This window comes from Gorilla gorilla, chromosome 1 (assembly GCF_029281585.2).
Source record: "Gorilla gorilla gorilla isolate KB3781 chromosome 1, NHGRI_mGorGor1-v2.1_pri, whole genome shotgun sequence".
Taxonomy (NCBI): Eukaryota; Metazoa; Chordata; class Mammalia; order Primates; family Hominidae; genus Gorilla; species Gorilla gorilla.
The window spans coordinates 88,929,620-88,954,694 of NC_073224.2; the positions used below are offsets into that span (position 1 = coordinate 88,929,620).

General features: G+C 41.9%; 1 protein-coding gene across 2 annotated transcripts in view; it reads left to right on the top strand.

Moving 5' to 3' along the window:
• The window catches only part of ADCY10 (adenylate cyclase 10), a 107,399-nt gene extending 82,852 nt beyond the window's left edge, over positions 1 to 24,547 (top strand). For both annotated transcript variants that reach the window (XM_031004998.3, XM_055365252.2), the window contains 9 exons: positions 471 to 646; positions 4,219 to 4,375; positions 8,804 to 9,008; positions 9,087 to 9,183; positions 10,539 to 10,654; positions 11,515 to 11,632; positions 15,380 to 15,575; positions 22,742 to 22,930; positions 23,841 to 24,547. In XM_031004998.3, the coding sequence (XP_030860858.3) occupies positions 471 to 646; positions 4,219 to 4,375; positions 8,804 to 9,008; positions 9,087 to 9,183; positions 10,539 to 10,654; positions 11,515 to 11,632; positions 15,380 to 15,575; positions 22,742 to 22,930; positions 23,841 to 24,002 (1,416 nt within the window). In that variant the 3' untranslated portion in view covers positions 24,003 to 24,547. The remainder of the gene's footprint in view (positions 1 to 470; positions 647 to 4,218; positions 4,376 to 8,803; positions 9,009 to 9,086; positions 9,184 to 10,538; positions 10,655 to 11,514; positions 11,633 to 15,379; positions 15,576 to 22,741; positions 22,931 to 23,840) is intronic.
• The last annotated feature ends 528 nt before the right edge of the window (positions 24,548 to 25,075 follow it).

Consider the following 25,075-nt stretch of genomic DNA (forward strand, 5'->3'; position numbering starts at 1 on the left):
CTGGGATTACAGGCATGCACCACCACGCCCAGCTAATTTTTGTATTTTAGTAGAGATGGGGTTTCACCATGTTGGCCAGGCTGGTCTCAAACTCCTGACCTCAAGTGATCCGCCCGCCCTGACCTCCCAAAGTGCTGGGATTACAGGTGTTAGCCACCGTGCCCGGCCCAGGTAGACACCTTTATGAAATATTTTTGTTACAATCTCTAAAAATGGACCTGAATGGGTAAACATTGTCTCAGAGGTAGACAATGCACAACTAAGATGCTAAATCCTAGTCATTCAACCACCCTTCATGCATATATCCAATAGACATTTTCTATTATGCCAGGCACAGGAAGATTTTGTTTCTGGTCCATAAATTACCTTTTTTGATAAGAATCCCCAAAATATGGATTGTTGGGACCTACTGATTAAGTTAGAATCATCGCTTTTCCTCTTTTCCTCTCTTCCCTCCCACCTCCCTGTAGGTCTGTTTCAATATGGGCCAGATAGTGCTTGCCAAGAAAATGCTGAGGAAGGCACTGAAGCTCTTCAACCGAATCTTTCCTTACAACTTAATCTCCTTGTTTCTCCATATCCATATCGAGAAAAACAGACACTTTCATTATGTGAATCGGCAGGCCCAAGGGAGCCCACCTCCAGGGTAAGGGAAGGAGCTGGGGAGAGCAGACTGTTTAGTCTCACTCCCCAGAGAGCCCTACACATAATCCAAGCCAGCCCCCAAAGCCTGGCCTCCAGGGGGCACAAGGACTCCTGTTTGGCTCTGACCATTCACTGGGGAGGGGGCGAGTGTGGGAGGTGCTCCCAGACCAGGGTTGCCACAAAGTACTTTACAGGCAGTTTTTGCCAAAGGGAATTTTGATGACACAAACATAAGGGACCTCGTTGTAAGGTAAGTTCTAGGGTCCGTCCTAACTCATCTAGCCCTTTAACCCCCATGGCCATCCGTGTTCTCATTGGATGGAACCTGCACCACTGCTCCTGGGACCTCAGTCACAAGCCCTCTTCCATTAGGTGCTAAGACACTGGGTTTTGCCCCGCCCCAAAGAAAAATAGCAAGCCCTGAAGACATTTGCCAAAGGATAAAACTCCCACCCATCTAGGAACCTCAATAGGGATATGGGTTACATGGGGGGTATCCGTTGGTCAAAATTGTACTGTTAAGATTTGGGCATTTCAATATATATAAATTCTACCTATACGATAACTATAATAATAATGAGTGGGAAGAAATAGTGAGTGGAGAGGTAGATGAAATAAGCATGTTGCTAGTTGTTGAAGGTAGGTGTTGAGTGCATTTTGCTCATTATACTCTTGTTTGCTGTGTGTATGTTTGAATTATTCTATAATAAATGTTTTCAAAAATATTCCACCTATCTAGCAATTCATGCCAAAGGAGACGCCGCCTTGTTGGGTACCTGGAGAGCTGACAGAGGACACCTCTTCCATCTTGGGGGAGCTCAGTAGCTATATTACTATAGGTTCTGCCTAAGATACAAACATCTATTCCTACGAGCAAGCTACTGCAACTCTTTTGCAACCCCATCAGAAACTGCCTTCCCCAGCTTCCAAACATGTTCCTTTAAATGTAGGGAATCCTGAGGTGAAAAGGAAATGTAATGGAGCTGAGCTCCTGTGCACGTTGGAGGTGGGCTCCTGGGAAAACCTGGCTGTTTCTGGAAACCCCAAGAGGAAGGGCTGGGAGATGTTCAGCAGAGATCTCTCTGAGAAGGCAGTGGTCTTTGCATCACACATAGGGTTGCAAGATGCCTCAATTTGAATTTCAGATAAACAGTGAATACTTTTTTTAGTATACATCTATCATATGAAATATTTAGGACATATGCATTCCATAAAAATTATTAGGTTTAAAATTCAAACTTAATTGGGCATCCTGTATTTTTATCTGCTAAAACAGGTAATTTACACATTTCACATTTTGTAAAAGGAGTAAGAAGTACCTGCACAAAGGGAAAAGGTAGAAAAGTGTCGAAGAAGAAAAAACTGAGGAGCTGTTGGCTTAAAATATCCAGAGGTCAAAAGGTTCTCATCTCAAAAATGAGTGTGACATGGAACAACATTTAATGTCAGAGTGTCCATGACCCTCACGAATGCCCTATAAGAGATTTTACCCAGGGCTGGGTGTTGTGGCTCACGCCTGTAATACCAACGCTTAGGGAGGCTGAGGCGGGCGGACTGCCTGAAGTTGGGAGTTCGAGACCAGTCTGGCCAACATGGTGAAACCCCGTCTCTACTAAAAATACAAAAAAAAATGTAGCCAGGCGTGGTGGCGTGCACCTGTAATCCCAGCTACTCGGAAGGTTGAGGCAGGGGAATTGCTTGAACCAGGGAGGTGGAGGTTAAAGTGAGCCAAGATCGCGCCACTGCACTCCAGCCTGGGCGATAAAGCGAGACTCCGTCTCAAAAAAAAAAAAAAGAGAGAGATTTTACCCTGTCCATGTTTCCTTAGAATCTTTAAAAAAAATCATTTCCACATCATAATTTAGTTTATTTTGCCAAGGTTGAGGACACACCTGTAACACAGCCTCAGTAAGTCCTAACGACATGTGCCCAAGGTGGTCGGGGCACAGCTTAATTTTATACATTTGGGGAGACAGGAGACGTCAATCAACATACGTAAGAAGTACATTGGTTCGGTCTGGAAAGGTGGGACAACTTGAAGCAAAGGCAGGAAGTTGGGAGGGAGCTTCCAGGTCACAGATAGGTGAGACAAACGGTTGCATTCTTTTGAGTTTCTGATTAGCCTTTCCAAAGGAGGCAAATCAGATATGCATCTATCTCAAAGGGCAGAGGAGTGACTTTGAATAGAATGGGAGGCAGGTTTGCCCTAAGCAGTTTCCAGCTTGAGTTTTCCTTAGTGATTTTGGGGGCCCAAGATATTTTCCTTTCAAAATGCAATAGTTAAAAATGCTCATTTTTTGGCCGGGCGCAGTGGCTCACGCTTGCAATCCCAGCATTTCGGGAGGCTGAGGCAGGCGGATCACCTGAGGTCAGGGGTTCAGGACCAGCCTGGCCAACATGGCGAAACCCCATCTCTACTAAAAACACAAAATAATTAGCCAGGCATGGTGGTGTGTGCCTGTAATCCCAGGTACTGGGGAGGCTGAGGAAGGAGAATCGCTTGAACCTGGGAAGCAGAGGTTGCAGTGAGCTGAGATCATGCCACTGCACTCCAACCTGGACAACAGAGCGAGGCTCAAAAAACAAAAAATCCTCTTCTTTTTTTTTTTTTTTTGTAAACTAAAAAGTACCCAAGACAGGTCTCAATCAATCTGTAAGTTTATTTTGCCAAGGTTAAGGACATGCCCAGAAGAAAAAAAAACACAAAACCACAGAAACAGTCCCTGTTTGAGACTGCAGTATTTAAAGGGGAAAAGTGGGCTGGAGGAAAATGAGGGAGGGCATGATAATAATCCACATGTTGCAAGAGAATAGGAGCAGCTAGGGGAATAGTGAATTATGTATTGTCTCACACTCAGTAAATAGGCACTTGACGTAGAATAAGGCAGACATAGAGTAGCTACCTGTGCAGATACTTAACTTTTTATCTGTAGCTGTCTGCTAAGGAACAAAAGGAAAGGCAACTTCTTGCATGACTCAGCTTTCAGCTTAATTTTTTCCTTTTGGCATAGTGAATTGGGATCCTGAGTTTTTATTTTCCTTTCACACCTTTGTTGAGCTGAGAAGTAGTTCCTGAAAGCAGTGCGCAATGGAGAAAATAATACATTGGGCTTTTGGGCTGGAGGTAGATGGAGTTTGAATCCTGGCACCACCACATTCCAGCTGTGTGTCTTTGCCTTAATTACTTAACCTGAGTCTCACCTTCCTCAAATGTAAAATGGAGTCAGTTATTCCACTCTTTTCTTACAGGATTGTCATCAGAATCAAATGTGATTAATAATATCAATGTGCTTTTTAAATAGCTTCATTTAGCAATTACCTGACACAGGACAGATGCTTTACATAAATTATCTTAATCATTATAAAGTAGGTATTTTGATTCCCATTTTACAATGAAGAAAATGTGCTCCATAAAAATTAATGTGCTTGTTTGTCAGTCATGGAGACAGGCCTCAAATTCAAGTCAGTTTTGATTCCCAGGCCCATAGTGAGGACACCATGTACCTGTGCTCCCCTAAATCCTGGTAATGATGATACCTTTTATGTTCCATTTGTGTTTACTTTATCCAATAGGAAGAAGAGGCTGGCACAACTTTACCGGCAAACTGTCTGCCTTTCCTTGCTGTGGCGCATCTATAGCTACAGTTATCTTTTTCACTGCAAGTATTATGCCCACCTGGCAGTTATGATGCAAATGAATACTGCACTGGAAACTCAAAATTGTTTCCAGGTAGGGGATTTTTGTAGCTGCTCCTTTAAGTTTCTGAATTTCATTTGGGAAGAAAAGCCTAGTGAAAGCCAATTAGGATTCAAAATTCTGAGGACATAATAATAGAAGGCTTTCTGACTGGCTTGTTTTGACAAGGCCAGCAGTTCTCAAACACTTTGGCTCCAGGATCACTTCACACTCTTAAAAATTATTGAAGATCCCGAATAGCTTTTATTTATATGGGTTGAATCTATTGATATCATATAAGAAACAAAAGTCGAGAAAATTCTAAAATATTATTATTATTTTTGCTGGGTTTTTTTGAGATGGAGTCTTGCTCTGTCACCCAGGCTGGAGTGCAGTGGCACAATATCGGCTCACTGCAACCTCCATTTCCCGGGTTCAAGAGACTCTCTTGCCTCATCCTCCCGAGTAGCTGGGACTACAGGCATGCGACACCACACCCAGCTAATTTTTGTATTTTTAGTAGAGACGGGGTTTCACCATGTTGGCCAGGCTGGTCTTGAACTCCTGACCTCAAGTGATCTGCCCACACTGGCCTTCCAAAGTGCTGGGATTACAGGCACGAGGCACTGCACCTGGCCTAAAATATTATTTTAAAATAAAGATAACAAGCCTATTACATATTAACATAATTACCATTTTCATTTTTTAAAACTCTGTTCCGCAAACAAAAAATGGGAAATGTGGCATTGTATTACATTTTTGCCAATATTTTAACATCTGGCTTCATAGAAGACAACTAGATTCTCACATCTACTTCTGCTTTCACTGTTGCAGTATAACATATGTTGCCTCTGGAAGACTCCAGTGTATATTCATGAGAGAATGAGGGTGAAAGAGAAAAATGTTAAAGGATAATTCTTTTTTAAAAAGATAGAATTATAACTGATAACAGATATGGAAAGTACACATCAAAGATTTTATTTAACTCACTGAGTTGACTCAATCAAAATTAGTAAGATTGGAACCAAGTGGTTCCAAGGAGAATTCTGTTTACCAATGGATACAAAACTTGTCTAGCAACAGCATAATAATCACTTGTATTCCACTGAATATTTACATTTCTATGAAAAACAAATCATATCACTTATATTAATATCAGTTTTCTGCAACATAGTTGTAAGATAGTCCAAAGAAAAATAGAGATAACTTTGATTAGTAAGCTAGATAGGATCCCCACTAAGTTGTGTTTTTGCCCATTTTAAGGTCTTTCACTATTTTTCCTGTCACAAATAATGCCTGGATATTAGCTGGGCGTGGTGGCTCATGCCTGTAATCCCAGCACTTTGGGGCTGAGGTGGGCGGATCACGTGAGGTCAGGAGTTCGAGACTAGCCTGGCCAACATGGGGAAATCCTATCTTTACTAAAAATACAAAAATTAGCTGAGTGTGGTGGTGGGTGCCTGTAATCCCAGCTACTCAGGAGGCCGAGGCAGGAGAATTGCTTGAACCCAGGAGGCAGAGGTTGCAGTGAGATGAGATCACACCATTGCACTCCAGCCTGGATGACAAGAGCGAGACTCCAACTCAAAAAAAAAATTTTTTTTTTTTTAATTTAAAATGCCTGGATATTATGGAACTAGCTTTGACCTCATGTGGTCTCTGAAAAGGTGCCAGGGATCCCTAGGGCTCCCAGGATGAATTGGGAGAACCACTAGTCTAGGTGATAACCAAAGAAGCCTTTGACTGGATGAAGAAGATATCAGGAGACATGATCAAGAAATTATTAAGCTAAATCAAACTCATCTAATGAGAGTGACCTTGCTCCTTTATAAAAGTACATTAAGTCAGCAGGCCGGGCGTGGTGGCTTATGCCTGTAATCCCAGCACTTTGGGAGGCCGAGGTGGGCGGATCACGAGGTCAGGAGATCAAGACCACGGTGAAACCCTGTCTCTACTGAAAATACAAAAAAAAAAAAAAAAAAAAAATTAGCCGGGCGTGGTGGTGGGCGCCTGTAGTCCCAGCTACTTGGGAGGCTGAGGCAGGAGAATGGTGTGAACCCAGGAGGTGGAGCTTGCAGTGAGAAGAGATCACTCCACTGCACTCCAGCCTGGGCGACAGAGCAAGACTCCATCTCAGGAAAAAAAAAAAAGTACATTAAGTCTGGGTTTCTTCCTCCTGGAGTCATTAGTTGTCAAGAATTAAGGGAAGGGGTCAAGTAGCACCGTAAATGTTGGAGGAGCTTAGATTCCTAACCTGGAGTCTGTCCTCTACATTAGTTCCTTTCGGTGAATTTAGGCTGGCTCTCCTAGAATACAGAAGTATTTATAAAGCCCATCAAGATTGACCCCTGCCTATTTCCCATCCTCTTCTAGCTCTGTAGGCCATGAAGTAGCCACAAGCCCAGCCATATTGGTCCTCTTTTGGTTCCTCAAACACAGAAGTTTAATCCCATCTGTCACTGGATGTTTCCTCTGCTTGGAGGGAACTGGTCATGGCCACCCATTCACTTTCTAACTTGTCACTCTGTTTTAATAGGTATTATTACCATTTGACAATTTCTTGTTTGCTCCTGCATTGGTTCTTGGTCTCTCTCCCTTACCAGTGTGCAAATCCCATGGAAGCAAGGACCTCTTCAGCTGTCTTGTTCATATGCTAAGTTTCTAGAACATTTGCAGTTGCTCAAGAAATTTATATGGACTGAAATACTTCTCCACACTTGGAGCTATATCCTAAGAATTGTGGTAGAGTTGGGGTGGGGAAAATAAAAAGTCAGGATAGAATGTGAACCAAGACATTTGTCATCAAGGTGGCTGGGATTGAAAGCAGGGAAGCGCTCCCCTCAGTGCTCAAAGGCAGGTGAGGGACTCAGCATGGGAGAATGGAAAGAACCAGACTGAGAGCCAGAGGGTGGTTTCCAGGACTCCGCCTATCTGCAGTGTGACCACTGAAAAGCCGCATAAACAAGGAGCTTTATATTTTCTCTGTAAAGTGAAGCAGTTGGACCTCCATTCTCTTGGTCCAAATCCAAGAGGTCCTAGGCTTTATTACAGCCTTGGATTTCTCGTGCCCAACACTTCTCTCTCCCCCACCACCATTTCTGGCTATCCTTACCTTCTGGTAGCATTATCTGGAACATGTTCCAAACCAGGAAGAAAGGAATTCTCTAAGACTGATGTGGTTTAAGTATCCAGGGACCTGCCTATAACACAGAATTTGTAGGCTGCTTATTTTGTCCCATCTGAGGAATTCCAAGAAAAAAGCCTCTACTCTAAAACACTTCCCCGACCCCAATACTCCCACCACTAGAGATACTTTATTTTTCCTATTTGTATTTTCAAAGTAGTTTACATGTATTATTTTGTTTTTGTATATATAATAAAACTGCTTCTTTAGAAGGAACCCTTTTCTCCTCACTATTCTCTAAGCATGTATACTCTGAAGCAACTTTATCTTTTTAAAGAGTTGTTTAGAGTAACCAGTTTCTCTTAAATCTCCAAATTAGATTTATTTGTTTGTTCGTTTTTGAGAAGGGTCTCACTCAGTCACCCAGGCTGGAGTGCAGTGGTGTGATCATGGCTCACTGCAGCCTCAACCTCCCCTGCTCAGTGATCCTCCCAAACACCTCAGCTTCCTGAGTAGCTAGGATTACAGGCTTGTGTCATCATGCTGGCTATTTTTTTTTTAAATCTTTTGTAGAGATCAGGTCTCACTATATTGCCCAGGCTGGGCTCAAACTCCTGTGCTCAAGTGACCTCTCGTCTCAGCCTCCTGAGTAGGTAGGACTACAGGCATATGCCACCATGCCTGGCTAGTTTTTGTTGTTGTTGAAACAGGGTCTCACTATTGTGCCCAGGCTCATCTGGAACTCCTAAACTCAAGCAATCCTCCTGCCTTGGCCTCCAGAAGTGCTGGGATTATAGATGTGAGCCACTGCACCTGACCTCCAAATTAGGTTTAAAACTAGTCCTTATTTAAAAAAAAAAAAAAAAAAAAAAAAGCCAAACAAACCAAACCAACCTTTCTTTCTTTTTTGTTAAATTACAAAAGTTATACATGCTTGTTATAACGAACATCACAGAGGTGCATAAAGTAAAATCTCTCCTCCCACCCCCAACAAATAGATAACTACTGTTTACACTTTGGAGTGTATCCTTGCAGGCTTTTTGCTCTGCAATTATACATCTAATATGTAAGCTATTGCTTTTATTTTTCACAGAAATTAAAATTTTTATATTTCATTTAAGGACTACATGGGCAAGGGGACATCAAGCTTATCCTGAATGACTCAGTAAACAGGTAGCAGAAACCCAGTTTGATTTCTGTTTCTAAGCCCATGGCTTCGGCCAAATAAATGTCCAGCTCTATTCCCAAGCTTAATAAACAAACAAACAAATAAAAAAAAATAAAGCAGACATTGAGTGATGTTCCTGAGCTTTCTGCTTTGCGTTCTGCCTCACTCTTCCTCCACTCTGCCATTTCAGATCATTAAGGCTTACCTAGACTATTCGCTATACCACCACCTGGCTGGCTACCAAGGTGTGTGGTTCAAATATGAAGTCATGGCCATGGAGCACATCTTCAACCTCCCCCTGAAAGGCGAGGGCATTGAAATCGTGGCATACGTGGCTGAGACACTGGTCTTCAACAAGCTCATAATGGGACACCTGGATTTGGCCATTGAGTTAGGTAAGGGCTGGCTGGGCAAGATGGGACATGAGGATACAAGGAATGCCCCACAATATACTGGAATTGTTTTCTTCCCAGGCTCCCGAGCCCTTCAGATGTGGGCACTGCTCCAGAATCCCAACCGACATTATCAGTCCCTCTGCAGACTTAGCAGATGTCTCCTTCTGAACAGCAGGTATTTATCTTAAAGCATTTTCCAAAATTAGGGGGAGGAGGCCATATTATTGAGTATTCTGGGTTCAACTTTAGCCTAGTCCTAGGGTGGGGAAGGGAGTAGAGTTTGCAGTAAGAAAATGTAACTGATAGTAGTCACCCTTTTTTCTTTTTTCAGACAGAGTCTTGCTCTGTCTCCCAGGCTGGAGTGCAGTAGTGCAATCTCGGCTCACTGCAACCTCTGCCTTCCGGGTTTAGGCAATTCTCCTGCCTCAACCTCCCACGTAGCTGGGATTACAGGCAACGTGCCACCACACCCAGCTAATTTTTGTATTTTTTAGAAGAGAGGGGGTTTCACCCTGTTGGCCAGGCTGGTCTTGAACTCCTGACCTCAAGTGACCCACCCACCTCAGCCTCCCAAAGTGTTGGGATTACAGGCATGAGCCACTGCGCCAGGCCTTGTCTTTTTTATTTTAAACAGAATTCTTTGCCATGCATCATCTCTAATCTGGTTGCTCTGGCCAGTGATCAGAGGGTAGTCAGACAGTCATCCCAGCTGTGGGAATCAGGCCTCCACTTCTGTCAGGTGGAGACAAAGGGAAAAGTCTTCCAGGGAGGCAAATGGCCAGAGAATAGCAACCAGGACTAGAGGTCAAGGCCAATTTGCTCTGACTCTGGTCACCCTGATATAGAGGACCCAGGAAAGAACAATTTGAAAAAAGAGCCAATTTGAGATTGAGGTTTTAGTCCTGGATAGGGGTGTGTTTGAAATCTGTTTAAGAGGTATATTTGGTTCCGAATTACTGAGAAGGACCAAGACTAGACCAGGAAGGGGCTTTACTGAACCTCATCCTATCCACTGCTTTTTTTATTCAATAGCTTTGGGGGTATAAATGGTTTTCGGTCACATAGATGAATTTTACAGAGGTGAATTCTGAGATTTTAGTGCACCTGTCACCCGAGCAGTGTACACATACCCAACATGTAGTCTTTTATTCCTCACTTCCCTCCTCCCCTCCCCTCCGAGGCCCCAAAGTCCATTATATCCACTGCTTTTTTTTTTTTTTTTTTTTTTTGAGATGGAGTTTCGCTCTTTTGCCCAGGCTGGAGTGCAGTGGTGCGATATTGGCTCACCGCAACCTCCGCCTTCTGGTTTCAAGCGATTCTCCTGCCTCAGCCTCCCAAGTAGCTGGGATTACAGGCGCCCGCCACCATGCCCAGCTAATTTTTGTATTTTTAGTAGAGATGGGGTTTCACCATGTTGGCCAGGTTGGTCTCGAACTCCTGACCTCGTGATCCACCTACCTCAGCCTCCCAAAGTGCTGGGATTACAATATCCACCACTTTTTAATGGCCACTACCTTTTCTTTTCCATAGATACCTGCAATTGATCCAGGTGCTGGGGCGGCTGTGGGAGCTTTCTGTAACACAGGAACACATCTTCAGCAAGGCATTTTTCTATTTTGTCTGCTTGGACATCCTGCTTTATTCTGGTAAGTGTGGGTTTGGAATGTAAAAGAACTTGGGGGTGTGACACCTGTGCTGGTGTGGTGTGGCAGCTCTCAGGTTGGGGCTTTGGGACCACTAGGTTTCTGGCTGGTGGACTTACAGGGCAGGGATGGAGAGAGGCTGGTTGTGTGAGCTGAAGCACTGTCTAGCAGGTGCCGAGATTGTAAAGGCACGGCAAGAAGAATTAAGTCTGAAGGAACCTGATGGATATGAGCTGCCAGTTAAACTGTCAGATCAATTTGCACCTAAGTGATAGTGGCTGACTGTCTTACTATGTGCCTTTTACCAGGGGTTTTTAACTTTTAGCAGGATATACTTAGAGACTTCATGCTTTAGAATGAAGGACTAGATTACTTGAGGTGAGAGTTCCAGGCTGGTAGCTATTGGTGATTTGGAAAATAAGTTACTTCCTGATAACCTTCAAGTGACACCAAGTAGGTCACTTGAAGTATACACACTAAACCACAGGAACCAACCTGAATTGTTTTCCCTACACGTGATCTTGAAAGGGGATTCAGACATTGCCACCAACAAAGGAAGCATGTGTGGAGAGACAGAGAAGTCCTAGGCTGCACTAAGGCCAGGAAGGATTAGTTTAAACCCCACACCTGCCTGGTCGGTACTGTGGAACTGTAGTATATATCCATAACACTCCCCAATAGGTAGGACTCAGCAAACACAGGGCAATCCAGTCATGAGGTTGTTGCAATCCACGGGACCCTCTGGATTCATACAATAATCAGAGGCAACTCTCCCTGCAGTGGGAAATTCAACTGAGAGTGACTAGGCTAGAAAGATGATCACCCACACCTACTAATAACTCTCACCCATTCCTCTCTCTTAGGTTTTGTTTATAGAACATTTGAAGAATGTTTGGAATTCATACACCAATACGAAAACAACAGAATCCTCAAGTTCCACAGTGGACTCCTCCTGGGACTTTATTCCTCTGTAGCTATCTGGTAACAATGTGTGGCATATCACTAAATTCCCAAACTGAAAATGTTGAATCCCAAGGAAGAGTTCTTGAAAAATCTTTTAGAAAGTATTCATAATTTATACCTGAGACAGCTTAAGGGTGTCAGAGGATATTTACACTGAGAGACATGTTAGGGATCAACTAGTTCATCCCCCTTGGCCAAGGACAGAAAAGTAAATTTATCTCAATTACATCCATGCAATAAACATTTATCGCAAACATATCATGTTGTGGTGATACAGGGATAAATAAGAAAAGATTGCTTTCTTCAGAGGGGTGCTGGGGTTTGAGGAAGACTAATGAATAGCACCACTTGCCCACCCGGCACCTGCCCATATCTAATCACATGGATTGACAAAGCCAATGTTGGAAGACATGGCTTATATCTTCACGAAAGCGGGCTTCGTAATATTGAGCCCTGGAATTAGACTTAACCCATTCAGCAGCAGGCAGTTCTGGAAAACTGTAGGTCTACTCACATGGAGGCAGGCCTCTTGTAGCAGAGAGATCAGTATCACATTCCCTGTTGGCTTCACTGGCTCTCAAGATAGAGACACGGACTGAGTTATACTTGCCCAATTCCTCTCCCAAATCACCAGCAAGATCTCTCCTTATCATTGAAGCGGCAAGTAAAGCAGGGAAGAGTTCTGGTGCTTTGCACCAAATAGAGGCCCCTTACATGGAAGGAAATTTCAGGAGTGAGGAAGCAGCATTCTCCCCGCACCCCATTAACTCATTAAGCCTAAGGCTCAATTCCTTTAACCTACTACGTTTGTAACTCAGTTAAGCATGCAGCTATTATGGTCATACCCTTAAGGAAGGAGATGAATGCTAAGGTTCTAAAATGGGTCAGAACAGAACATTCATTAAATTATTTCCATGACTATCCCCAAGACTGAAAATCGCCCCCTATTATTTTATTTCCTATCTTAATTATATGCAACCGTATGGTCTATCAGAGGTTTGTGATGAGACTAAATGACAATATGAAGACATTCCTATATAAAATGCTACAAGTTAGAACGGCTCCAAAATGGAATAGAAATCCACCCCTTCCTTCTTTCTGAGACAGTCTTGCTGTGTCACCCAGGTTGGAGTCCCGTGGTGCGATCGCGGATCACTGCAGCCTCGCCTTCCCAGGCTCAAGTGATCCTCCCAAACACCTCAGCTTCCTGAGTAGCTGGAGTTGCAGGCACATACCACCACGCCTGGGTAATTTTAATTTTTTGTAGAGATGGGATGTCGTGATGTTGCCCAGGCTGGTCTCCAACTCCTGGGCTCAGGTCCCGTCTACCTCAGCCTTCCCAAATGCTGGGATTACAGGCATGAGCCACTGCACCTGGCAAGAAATCCCCTCTTATTATAAAATTAATGAGGAGAAATTAAAATCCAAAAATTGATTACTCTTGCCAATTAAAGTTCAAAATCAAATAACTTACCAATGTGAGTTAAAGGTTAAGGAATCTAAAGTCCAGAAATCATCCAAATTTATTTTTCTTGTCTATCTCAGCAGGAGAGTTTTTTAAACAGCTGTGTCCTAGGCCAATGCTGCTCAGACTTTAGTGGGCACAAAAATCACCTGGAGGGCAGTCGGCCAGCTCTCGGGGTGCTGAGCCAGGCGGGCTAGGCGAGGCGCGGGCTGGCCCCGCCCCTCAAGGCCGGCGAGTCCCCTTCCCAGAGACTTGGCTAGGCGCGGCGCGAGGCGGGCGCTGCGGCGCCAGCAGCCCTGTGGTGGCGACGACGATGGACCAGGAACCAGTGGGCCCTGTGGAACGAGGAGAAGCCGTCGCAGCCTCCGGAGCTGCGGCCGCCGCGGCATTCGGGGAATCTTCGGGGCAGGAAATTAAGGGATCCAAAAAGCTGAGTCATGGCCCAAAAGGAAACGTTGATGTCAGGACAACCATAGCCAAATTTTATCTCAAGGATGAGTAACGAAAGAGGCTTTGAAATGTAGAACTGGGAGTCATAGGAAAAAAGAAGAAAGTCCCAAGGAGAGTCATCCACTTTGTTAGTGGCGAAACAATGGAAGAATACAGCACAGATGAAGATGAAGTTGATGGCCTGGAGAAGAAAGATGTTTTGCCTACTGTTGATCTGATTTGGCTTTAAATATTTGGCTATCAGAAAATCATGCCGGGCGCGATGGCTGACACCTGTAATCCCAGCACTTTGGGAGGCCGAGGCCGGCAGATCACCTGAGGTCGGGAGTTCAAGACCAGCCTGACCAACATGGAGAAACCCCATCTCTACTAAAAATACAAAAAAATTAGCCAGGCATGGTGGCGCATGCCTGTAAACCCAGCTACCTGGGAGGCTGAGGCAGGAGAATTGCTTGAACCCAGGAGGCGAAGGTTGCGGTGAGCCAAGATCGCGTCATTGCACTCCAGCCTGGGCAACAAGAGCGAAACTTGGTCTCAAAAAATAAAAAAATAAAAAATAAAAAATTATAAGCAGGCCAGGAGCAGTGGCTCACGCCTGTAATCTCACCACTTTGGGAGGCCGAGGTGGGTGGATCACCTGAGGTCAGGAGTTCGAGACCAGCCTGGCCAACATGGCGAAACCGTGTCTCTACTAAAAATATAAAAAATTAGGCAGGCGTGATGGCAGGCGCCTGTAATCCCAGCTACTCAGGAGGCTGAGGCAGGAGAATTGCTTCAACCCGGGAAGCAGAGGTTGCAGTGAGCCGAGATCGTGCCATTGTACTCCAGCCTGGTCAACAAGGGTGAAACTCCATCTAAAAAAAAAAATCGGATTTTCTACACAGAAAATATTCAAAGGATTATACCATATACTCTGAAGGTAGTTCCAAATGCAGGTAGAATATTAAAGAGGTATTTCATGCAATGTAAGAATTGTTGGAATAAATGTCTTCTTTTTAATTACTTTGAAGGGTTAAAAAAAAAAAAATCACCTGGAGAGCTTGTTAACTCAGAGATGCCACACCCCCAGAGCCTGTCTGATTCAGTAGACCTGGACTGAACCAGAGAACCTGCATTAATGAGAATCCAGGTGATACTGATGATGCCAGTCTGTGGACCACATTTTGAGCAGTACCGGCCTAAATCATCTCTCTTTGGTACTGGAACAATTTCTTCAAGCCCTAGAATCTACAGCTCCAAGTGTCTGATCTCCCTTACTTTTTAATTTAAAAAGCCAAAGTGGCCGGGCATGGTGGCTCAGCCTGTAATCCCAGCACTTTGGGAGGCCAAGGCGGGCGGATCACCTGAGGTCAGGAGTTCGAGACCAGCCTAGCCAACATGGTGAAACCCCGTATCTACTTAAAATACAAAAAATTAGCTGGGCGTGGTGGTATACACCTGTAATCCCAGCTACTCGGGAGGCTGAGGCAGGAGAATCACTTGAACCCAGGAGGCAGAGGTTGCAGTAAGCCAAGATTGCGCCATCGCACTCCAGACTGGGGGACAAGAGCAAGACTTTGTCTCAAAAAAAGAAAAAAAGCCAAAGCCAAAGAGTTCAATGGTGGCTAATATTACCTGAGTGTTTCCAAGGATTCTATTCATCTCAAGTCATCAAAAAAATTTATTATTTCCTTGCTCTGTATCACATAATTTCCTGCTTTTTTAGGGAGTGTGAAGCAGGGGTAGGCAGGAGACTACACACTTCCAGAGACCCAGGTAAAGGAAGCTGCACATCCAGAGAGCCATTTCAGAAAGCCAGCCTATTCCTAATGGGTGATACTGATTTTTCTTTTTCTCTTGTGGTAATGCAGGTATGCCAGACTTCAGGAATGGGACAACTTTTACAAATTTTCCAATAGAGCTAAAAATCTTTTGCCAAGAAGAACCATGACACTTATTTACTATGACGGAATATGTAGGTACATGGAGGGGCAAGTTCTTCACCTTCAAAAACAAATCAAAGAACAGTCAGAGAATGCCCAAGCCAGTGGGGAGGAGCTACTCAAGGTGAGGCCTATTCTCCAGTTTCCAGTATAAAATATGCCTTAAATGGATCTCTATCTACTTCCTATGCTAATTATTTTCTCATTATAGAATTCATATATTTTTATAATAGAAGTTTTTGAAGGCACTTCCCCAAAGTAAGAAAGAAAATATAAATTGCCCATAACCTTACTACTCAGAGATAAGTACTTTTTGTATATTGAGATCCCACTTTTCAAGTATTTTTCTGTGTGTGTGCATGCACATTTCTCTATTTTGTAATTTGCTATTAAATATATTATGAATAATTTCCTGTCATTAAATTGTTTTTCACATCATGATTTAAAAGGAAGCATGGTACTTTATCTTACAGATATATGATTGTATGGCCTAATTATTCTTGGATAGAACTTTTCTGTATGATTTTATTGCTATTGCTGTGATAAAGCATCCTGGTAGACAAATCATTCCACACGACAATTTTAAAAATTCAAATATGTATTAAGCATATTAATACAAGAGTGCTGGGGCGCAAGAGTGAGCAAATTAAACACCTCCAAGAGTTTACAACCTGGCATGGGCAAGCCCCCTAAGAGAATAAAGGGCTAAATCTCTGGTGTTGGGTTGACACGTTTGCCTTGTTCTTGTAAACACTGAGCACAGGTGTACTAGTTTTCTATTGCTCTGTCACTCATTACCACAAAGTAAACAGCTTAAAACAACACCCACTTCTTAACAGAGCCTTGCTTTGTCACCCAGGCTGGAGTGCAGTGGTGCAATCTCAACTCACTGCAACCTCCGCCTCCCGGGTTCAAACAATTCTCGTACCTCAGCCTCCCAAGTAGCTGGGATTACAGGCACGTGCCACCATGCCTGGCTAATTTTTGTATTTTTAGTAGAGATAGGGGTTTCACCACGTTAGCCAGGCTGGTCTTGAACTCTTGACCTCAAGTGATCCACCCACCTCAGCCTTCCAAAGTGCTGGGATTACAGGTGTAAGCCACCATGCCAAGGCCAAAACAACACCCACTTCTTAACTCACAGTTTGGCAGGTCCAAAGCCTGGGTGGTCTGGTCTGGGATCTCTGCTTAGGAGATGTATTTACATAAGTAGACATAATTGAATAATTGAACACATTGTTGCTGTTGTTATTTTGAACAAACTATCATCTGTTAGAATAAGAAAAGGAAAATTTTTATTTTACCTCCACTTACTCCTTCTTCAATGCTTTCTTTCTTTATGTAGATCTAAGTTTCTGAACTACATATTTTCCTTCTCTCTAAAGAATTTCTTTAACATTTCTTGCAAGTCAGGGCTATTAGCAACAACTTCCTTCAATTTTAGTTTGAGAAGTCTTTATTTTGTCTTCAATTTTGAAGGATAATTTCACTGGGTAAAGAATTCTAGGGATTTTTTTCCTGTCAACAGGTCATGGCACTGTCTTCTTGCTTGCATGGTTTCTGAGGAAAAGTGAAAGGCAATTCTTTTTTTGTTGTTGTTCCTTTATAGAAGTCCCTTGGGCTTCTTTAAAAACTTTTTGTTTTTCTCTTTTTTTTGAAATGGAGTCTCACTCTGTCACCCAGGCTGGAGTGCAGTGGCATGATCTTGACTCACTGCAACCTCCACCTCCCGGGTTCAAGCAATTCTCCTGCCACAGCCTCCTGAGTAGCTGGGATTACAGGCCAACATGCCTGACTAATTTTTGTATTTTTAGTAAAGACAGGGTTTCACCATGTTGGCCAGTCTGGTCTTGAACTCCTGACCTCAAGTGACCTGCCCACCTCTGCCTCCCAAAGTGCTGGGATTACAGGTGTGAGCCACCGTGCCTGACCTAAAATTTTTTATCTTTGATTTTCTGTAGTTTACAAATTATATGCCTATGTGTTGGGGTTTTGGGGCATATATCCTACATGGTGTTCTGCGAGCTTCCTGGATCTGTGGTTTGGTGTTTGACCTTAATTTGGAAAACATTTCAGTCTTTCTTGCTTCAAGTACTTCTGATGTTACTTTCCTCTTTCTTCTCCTTCTGATATTTCTATTATGCATCTAGTATACCTTTTGTACTTATCCCACAATCCTTGGATATTCTGTTATGGTTTTTCTTTTCTAGTCTTTGCTCTCTTAGCTTTTCAGTTTTGTAGGTTTCTATTGATATGCCCTTGAACTCAGAGATTCTTTCCTCAGCGGGGTCCTGTCTACTAATAAGCCTGTCAAAGGCATTCTTCATTTCTCTTACAGTGTTTTTGATCTCTAGCATTTATTTTTTGTTCTTAGGATTTCCATCTCTCTGCTTATACTGGTCTTACATGCTCTCTACTTTATTCATTAGAGCTTTTAGCATATTAATCAGTTATTTTAAATTCCCAGTCTGATAATTTCAACATCCCTGTCATGTCTGGTTCTGACTTGTGTTTTCAAACTATGTTTTTGCCTTCTAGCATGCCTTGTAATTTTTCTTGATAGCCAGATATGATGTACCAGGTAAAAAGACTTTGTCTAAATAAGTCTTTAGTAATGTGATGGTAAGGTGTGAGGAGAGGGAAAGCATTCTACAGTCCTGTGATTAGGTCTCAGTCTTTTAGTGAGACTATTCCTCTGGACTAAGAACTTCACAAGTGCTTTTCAGTCCCCTCTTCCTTAGGTGGGACATAATGGCTAGAACTGGGTTTAGTTGGGTATTCCTCTTCCCCAAGATCAGTTAGACTCTAATAAAACCCCTGGAGGTTAGGCTCTGGTTACACAGTTTCTCCTGAGGGCACACCTTGTTTAGAAAAACGGAGTACTCTGGCATATTTCAAAATGGTTCCTTTTCCTCTTCCTCTGCTGAAAGAATGAGAGATTTTTTTTCCTCCAATATTTACTGAGATATCCTGGTTGAGCTTCTGGAGGTAAAACACACAAAACTGTAGGGGCTCACCTGAAGGTGTTTGGGGTTCTTTTTTTGTCTAATTTTTGTTGTTGTTGTTGTTGTTGGAGACAGAGTCTCACTCTGTCGCCCAGGCTGGAGTGCAATGGCGCGATCTCGGCTCACTGCAACCTCCGTCTTCTAGGTTCAAGTGATTCTCGTGCCTCAGCCTCCCGAGTAGCTGGGATTACAGGCACCCGCCATCATGCCTGGCTAATTTTTGTATTTTTGTAGAGATGGGGTTTCACCATGTTGGCCAGGCTGGTCCTGAACTCCTGACCTCAGGTGATCCAACCACCTCGGCCTCCCAAAGTGCTGGGATTACAGGCATGAGCCCACGTGTGGCCTAATTTTTTTTATTGTGATCCAAATACACATAGCATAAAACTTAACATTTTAATCATGTTTAAGTACGCAGTTCAGTGGTATTAAATACATTTATAATGTTGTGTATCCATGTCTGCCCTCCATCTCCATAACTCTCTTCATCTTGTCAAACAACAACTCTATACCCATTAAGTGTATGTTTGTTAGATTTAGTTGGTTTATTGTGTTGTCTAAGTCCTCTGTGTCTTATCTTTTGTATAATCTATCCATTATTGACTGTTAGTGAAGTCTCCAACTACTATTATAGAACTGTCTATTTCTACCTTTAATTTTGTCAGTTTTTGCTTCATATATATTGACGATCTTATTAGATGCATAAATGTTTATAATTGTTATATTTTTATTTTAAAAATATAATTATAAAACAAATGTTTATAATTGTTATATATATTTTGCTGTATTTAAATTTTTATTAATATATAATATTATTCTTTGCCTCTTGTAAGTTTCTTTCTGATTTAAAGTTTATTTTGTCTGACATTAGTATAGCCACCCTTATTCTCTTTGGGTTACTATTTGTATAAAGTATCTTTTTCTATCTTTTCACTTTCCATTTATTTGTGTCTTTGGATCTAAAGTGAGTCTCTTTTAGTATGTAATTAGATCATGTTTTTAAAAAATCCATTCTGCCAACTTGTTTTTTTGTTGAGAGTTTAATTCAGTTTAAAGTAATTACTGATAAAGAGGGACTTGTGTGTATCATTTTGCTATTTGTTTTCAATATGCCTTACAGCTTTTTCATTCCTCATTTCCTGAACTACTGTCTTATTTTGCATTTAATTTTTCATAGTGGAACATTTAAGTTCTTTCCCCATTTTCTTTTGTATATATTCTATAGCTATTTTCCTTATGGTTACCATGAGGAATACATTTATAGCATCCTAAAGTTAACTGCAGTAATGCACAAAGAACTCCACTCCTTTAATAGCTTCCCACCCCTTTCAGTTGTTGATGTCACAGAATTACATTTTTATACATTATATGCCCCAAAACATAAATGAATAATTATTTTAAATGATCAGTCTCTTCAATTATGTAGAAAACAAACTGTGGAGTTACAACCCAAAGTTACAATAATACTAGCTTTTGGGCTACTAAATTTTAAAAACTTATTAATCTCTTAAATTAAAACGTAGAAAACAAAACAAGTTACAAACTGTTATTACAATAACACTTAATTGTCCATGTATTTATACCTTTGTTGAGATCTTTATTTCTTCTTAGAGCTTTGACTGTCCTTTCATTTTACCCTACAGGGCTCCTTTAGGTATTTCTTGTCTTTCTTTCTTTTCTTTTCTTTCTTTTTTTTAAGGCATGGGCATTTTTTGGAAGAAAGTCCTGGTAGTAATTAACTTTGTTTTTGATTGTCTGGGAATGTCTTAATTTCTCCCTTATCTTTGAAGGACACTTTTGCTGAATAGAAGACTCTTGGTTGATGGGTTTTTTTTTTTTTTTAACATTTTGAATGTATTGGCCCACTGCCTTCTGACCTCTAAATTTTCAGATGAGAAATCTGCTCGTGATCTTATTGAAGATGTCTTGTATGTGATTAGTTGCTTCTCTCACTGCTTTCAAGTTTCGTGTCTTTCACTTTTCAAAAGTGATTATGTTTGTCTCAGTGTGTATCTCTTTAAGTTTATCTTACTTGGAGTTTGTTGAGCTTCTTGGATGTTTATATTCACGTCTTTTATCAAATTTGGAAAGTTTTCAACCATTATTTCTTCAAATATTCTTTCTAGTCCTTTCTCTCTCTCTTCTTCTTCAGGGACTTCCACAATACATTTATTGGTTCACTTCTTGGTGTTCCACAAGTCCCTTAGGCTCTGTTAACTTTTCTTCAATCTTTTTTCTTTCTGTTCCTCAGACTCAATAATTTCCATTGTCTTATCTTCAAGTCTGCTGCCTGTTTAATTCTGCCTTTGAATCCCTCTAGTGATTTTTTTAAATTTTAGTTATTGCAGTTTTCACCTCCAGAATTTCTTTTTGGTGTATTTTTAGGTTTTCTGTCACTTTACTGTTATTTCCATTATTTTCATACATCAATTACTTGACTTCATCCACATTTTCCTTTAGTTCTTTGATTATCTTTAGAGTTGTTTAAAAATCTTTGTGTAGGATATCTGCCATTAGGTCTTTTTCAGGGACAGTTTCTCTTGATATTTTTTCCCCGTTGGGATGAGCCATGCTTTCCTGTTTCTTGGTATGCCTTTTTGTTGTTGTTGTTGAAAACTAGACCTTTGAATCTAATAATATCATAGCTCTGGATATCAAATTCTCCCTCTTCCCCAGGGTTTTCTGGGTTTTGTTGTTGTTTTTGTTTTTTATTGTTGTAGGCTGTCTCTATGCCAAGGATCAGCCTGAGGTGCAAACTTAACGTCTTCCCAGATCTTTTCTGAGCCTGTGCCTTTCCCTAGGCATGCACAGTCACTTTCTAATTTTCCTTTTATAGGCAGTTGCTTTTGAATGTCCTAGTATTTAATGTCTGGCTGTCAAGATGGTGGAGGGTGGGTGGAGAGAAAAATAAAGTTGGGGGAGGAAAGGGCAATAGCCCTTTAAATCCACTGGAAGTCACTTCAACTGGAGTGGGAGGGGCTTGCAATGATCGGGAGAGGTGCAACAATGACTGCCTACCTCTTACATCAGAAGCAGCAATTGGTGATCAGAGCACAGATCCCTGATATCTCAGACAGGGTCCTTTTTGCCCACCCTTGTTCCCACAAGTTGTACGCAGGTTCTTCAGGAGCATGTGCACAACTGTCTGCCACAGGTTTTGAGGTTGGGGGACAGGCAGCTGTGCTAAGAGCTGAAACTGAAATTAACCTCAGTTTACCATCCAAGACTTCCTCTGGTATTTACAAGCCTTCAGTAGACTCCAGAGTTCTAAAATAGTTACATTCTGACAGATTCTGTCAGTGTAATGATAGTCTAGGTGGGGCTACAAATAGTTGGTACTTCCTACTCTGCCGTCTCTCCAGAATCCTCTTCTCCCTAGAGTTTTTAACTCCCAGACTGGTCCACTCTGAGTTTCTAGCAATTCATCAATTACAGTTCAGGTTTTTCTAGCCTGGCACTGGTTCCCACAGTGGTTTCCACTTGTGAGTCTCCATCTGTTTGTCTCTCCAGTCTTAGGGGCAGCAGTTTGCCCTGTGTTCTCACTTCTCTTATGGATCCAAGAATAGTTGTTGATCTTCCAGTCTGTTCAGCTTTATTTGTTTATTTATTTTTGAGATGGAGTCTCACTCTGTCACAAGGCTGGAGTGCAGTGGCACAATCTCGGCTCACTGCAACCTCTGCCTCCCTGGTTCAAGCAATTCTCCTGCCTTAGCCTCCTGAGTAGCTGGGACTACAGGTGCGCACCACCATGCCTGGCTAATTTTTGTATTTTTAGTAGAGATGGAGTTTCACCATGTTGGCCAGGATGGTCTTGATCTCTTGACCTTGTGATCCACCCACCTCGGCCTCCCAAAGTGCTGGGATTATAGGCGTGAGCCACTGCGCCCAGCCTGTTCAGCTTTTCACTTGTTTCTAGGACCAAGTGGTTATTTCCAAGCTCCTTACATGCAGAAATGGCCAATTTTTTTTTCCTAATTTTTCAATAATTAACTTGTACTGCCTTAATAATCATAATAATCAAAATAATTTTTTAAAAAAAGTTATTGCAGAGAAGTAATGATGGGATCTCTCAGGTCAATTCCTGATCTCAGTGGACCATGGGGGCTACTGCGCCTGACATTCATTATCTTATCTCCAATACCTACTGTGTATGTCTCTATAATGTATTTTCTCACTTGATTGCTTAAATCCTTGAAATGTTCCCAAATCATCTGTGAAGGAAATAACTTACAGTCAAGGACCCCTGTTTAATTCTAATATACTGTTGTGGGTTTTTTTTCTTTAGAACTTGGAGAATCTGGTGGCTCAAAATACCACTGGCCCTGTCTTTTGCCCAAGGCTCTACCACCTGATGGCTTACGTGTGTATATTAATGGGAGACGGGCAGCAATGTGGCCTCTTCCTGAACACAGCCTTGCGGCTCTCTGAAACACAGGGGAATATACTGGAGAAATGCTGGCTGAACATGAACAAAGTATGTATCATCAGCTAGCAAACCAGGGTGGGGATGCTCACCCATATAAAGAAGCCCGGAAGCCTACTGCCTGGTTAGGTTTCACCAGGCATGGAAGGTCTTAGTCTATCCAGGCTGCCGTTAACAAAATATCTTAGACTGGGTCACTGATAAACAATAGAAACCTACTGCTCAGTTTTGGAAGCTGGAAGTCCAAGATCAAGGCTCTGGAGATTCGCTGTCTGGTGAGGGTCCGTTCCTCACAGATGGTGCCTTTTGCTGTGTCCTCACATGCCAAAAGGATGGAAAAAGAAAATTTGCTCCCTCCAGCCCTTTTATGAGGGCAGAGCCCTCATGACCTAATTACCTCCCAAAGGCCCAACTCTTAATACCATTACCTTGGGGGTTAATTTTCAACATATGAATTTCAGGAGATGCCAACATTCAGACCATAGCAGTCACCATAGGCCTTTCTGGATTCTTACCAGAAACGGTGACATGTCCATAGTTCAGGATTGTGAGCTTCCTCTTCCCCTTTAAGTTCTCATGGTCTCTCTCCCTCATCCAAATCCCCCTTAGCGTGCCCTCTCTCTACCCTTCTTTGTGGCCACTTTCCACTTTGTGTTACATCTGTCTGCGTGTCTTTCCTCTCCTTGAGAATGTGAACTCTTTGAAAGCAAAAACCACACTTAGTGCCTAGCACAGAGCCCTATACTCAGTTTTGTTGAATAAGTGAATGAATGTATGAGTATATGTGTGTATTTAAAGAGGGCTGTGTCAGTATCCTAGTTTGGACAGCAAGATTCGTTTTTGTCTATGGGTTCACATGGTTTTTATCGAAGACGTTTTGCCTTGTTTGATATTGGACTAACCTTGATTACAAAAGTCAAGAAGCACTAATGATTTCTTTGTTCTGTTTCTTTCCTCTCAGGAATCGTGGTACTCAACCTCTGAGTTAAAAGAAGACCAATGGCTTCAGACGATCTTGAGTCTCCCATCATGGGAAAAAATTGTAGCAGGCAGGGTAAACATTCAGGATCTTCAAAAAAACAAATTCCTGATGAGAGCTAATACCGTGGACAATCATTTCTAACATGTCAAAGAAAAAAGATTTTAATAAGCACTATGTCCTTGTGATTATCTATTATTGACCTTTCTCCGTGGCTGGCCCACTCCAGGTTCCTACATAATCACTTCTGTTCCAGACACAGAAACAGATATGTTGATTTCTTCTCTTTCTGGAGGGCCTACAAGGGTCAGGAGTGTCATGGTTTACTTCTTCCTAATGTTACAGAAAATTGCTTTTACCATTCATGTTGTTTTAGCTTGACCTGTTTATTTCAGCCCATGCAAAACTGTATCATATTACAAATTATTAATCTCAAGATGGTATGACATCGTGTGTTGCAAAAGACATGTTTCTAGTTAGTATGTTAACTGAAAATACTTATTTTTAAATGTCCAATTGTTAAGTCTTTTGGAGGTAGCACAATATTACAAATAGCAAACATCTGTCATGGTCTACAAAGACAGAATTAGAAAAGATACATGTTTGTAGGGCCTGACTGCAGCTTCCAAAGCCAGGGTGATGTCTTAGCCCCTCTAACCACAAGCATCAAATATCAAATAAAATTTTAATATCAGATAAATATGTTTAATATAAAATAAAGATCAAGTTTTAAAAATTAAAATATTAATAATTTTTACACGGGTATGCTTTACATATTTAGAGTTTACATGTTTTTTTATATTTAAGAAATAACATTCATTCTTCATCATTTCCCAGATGCAAAAGCAAGGCTGTGCATTTTTTCTCCTAATCACATAACTGAGTTCCACAAACGAGGTTGGACAGACCCAGATGATACCACAAGGTTAGCCACAGAGGCCTGGTGGCCTGGCATGGAGGGAAGAGCTCCAAGCTAAGAAATCAGAACATTAGGTTCTAACATGAGCTCTGCCATAAGCACACTTTATTCCCGCCTGATACATATACCCTGCCTGATCCACATAACTTCCCTATGTTAGTGTACATTTGTGAATACTGAATAAGATAGTGAAGGTTAAAAAGTGTTGAAAATTACAATGTGCCATACAAATAAAAACAAATTAATATTAGATGACTGATTTTAAAATAAACACATCAAATACTAAACTTCGATTAAG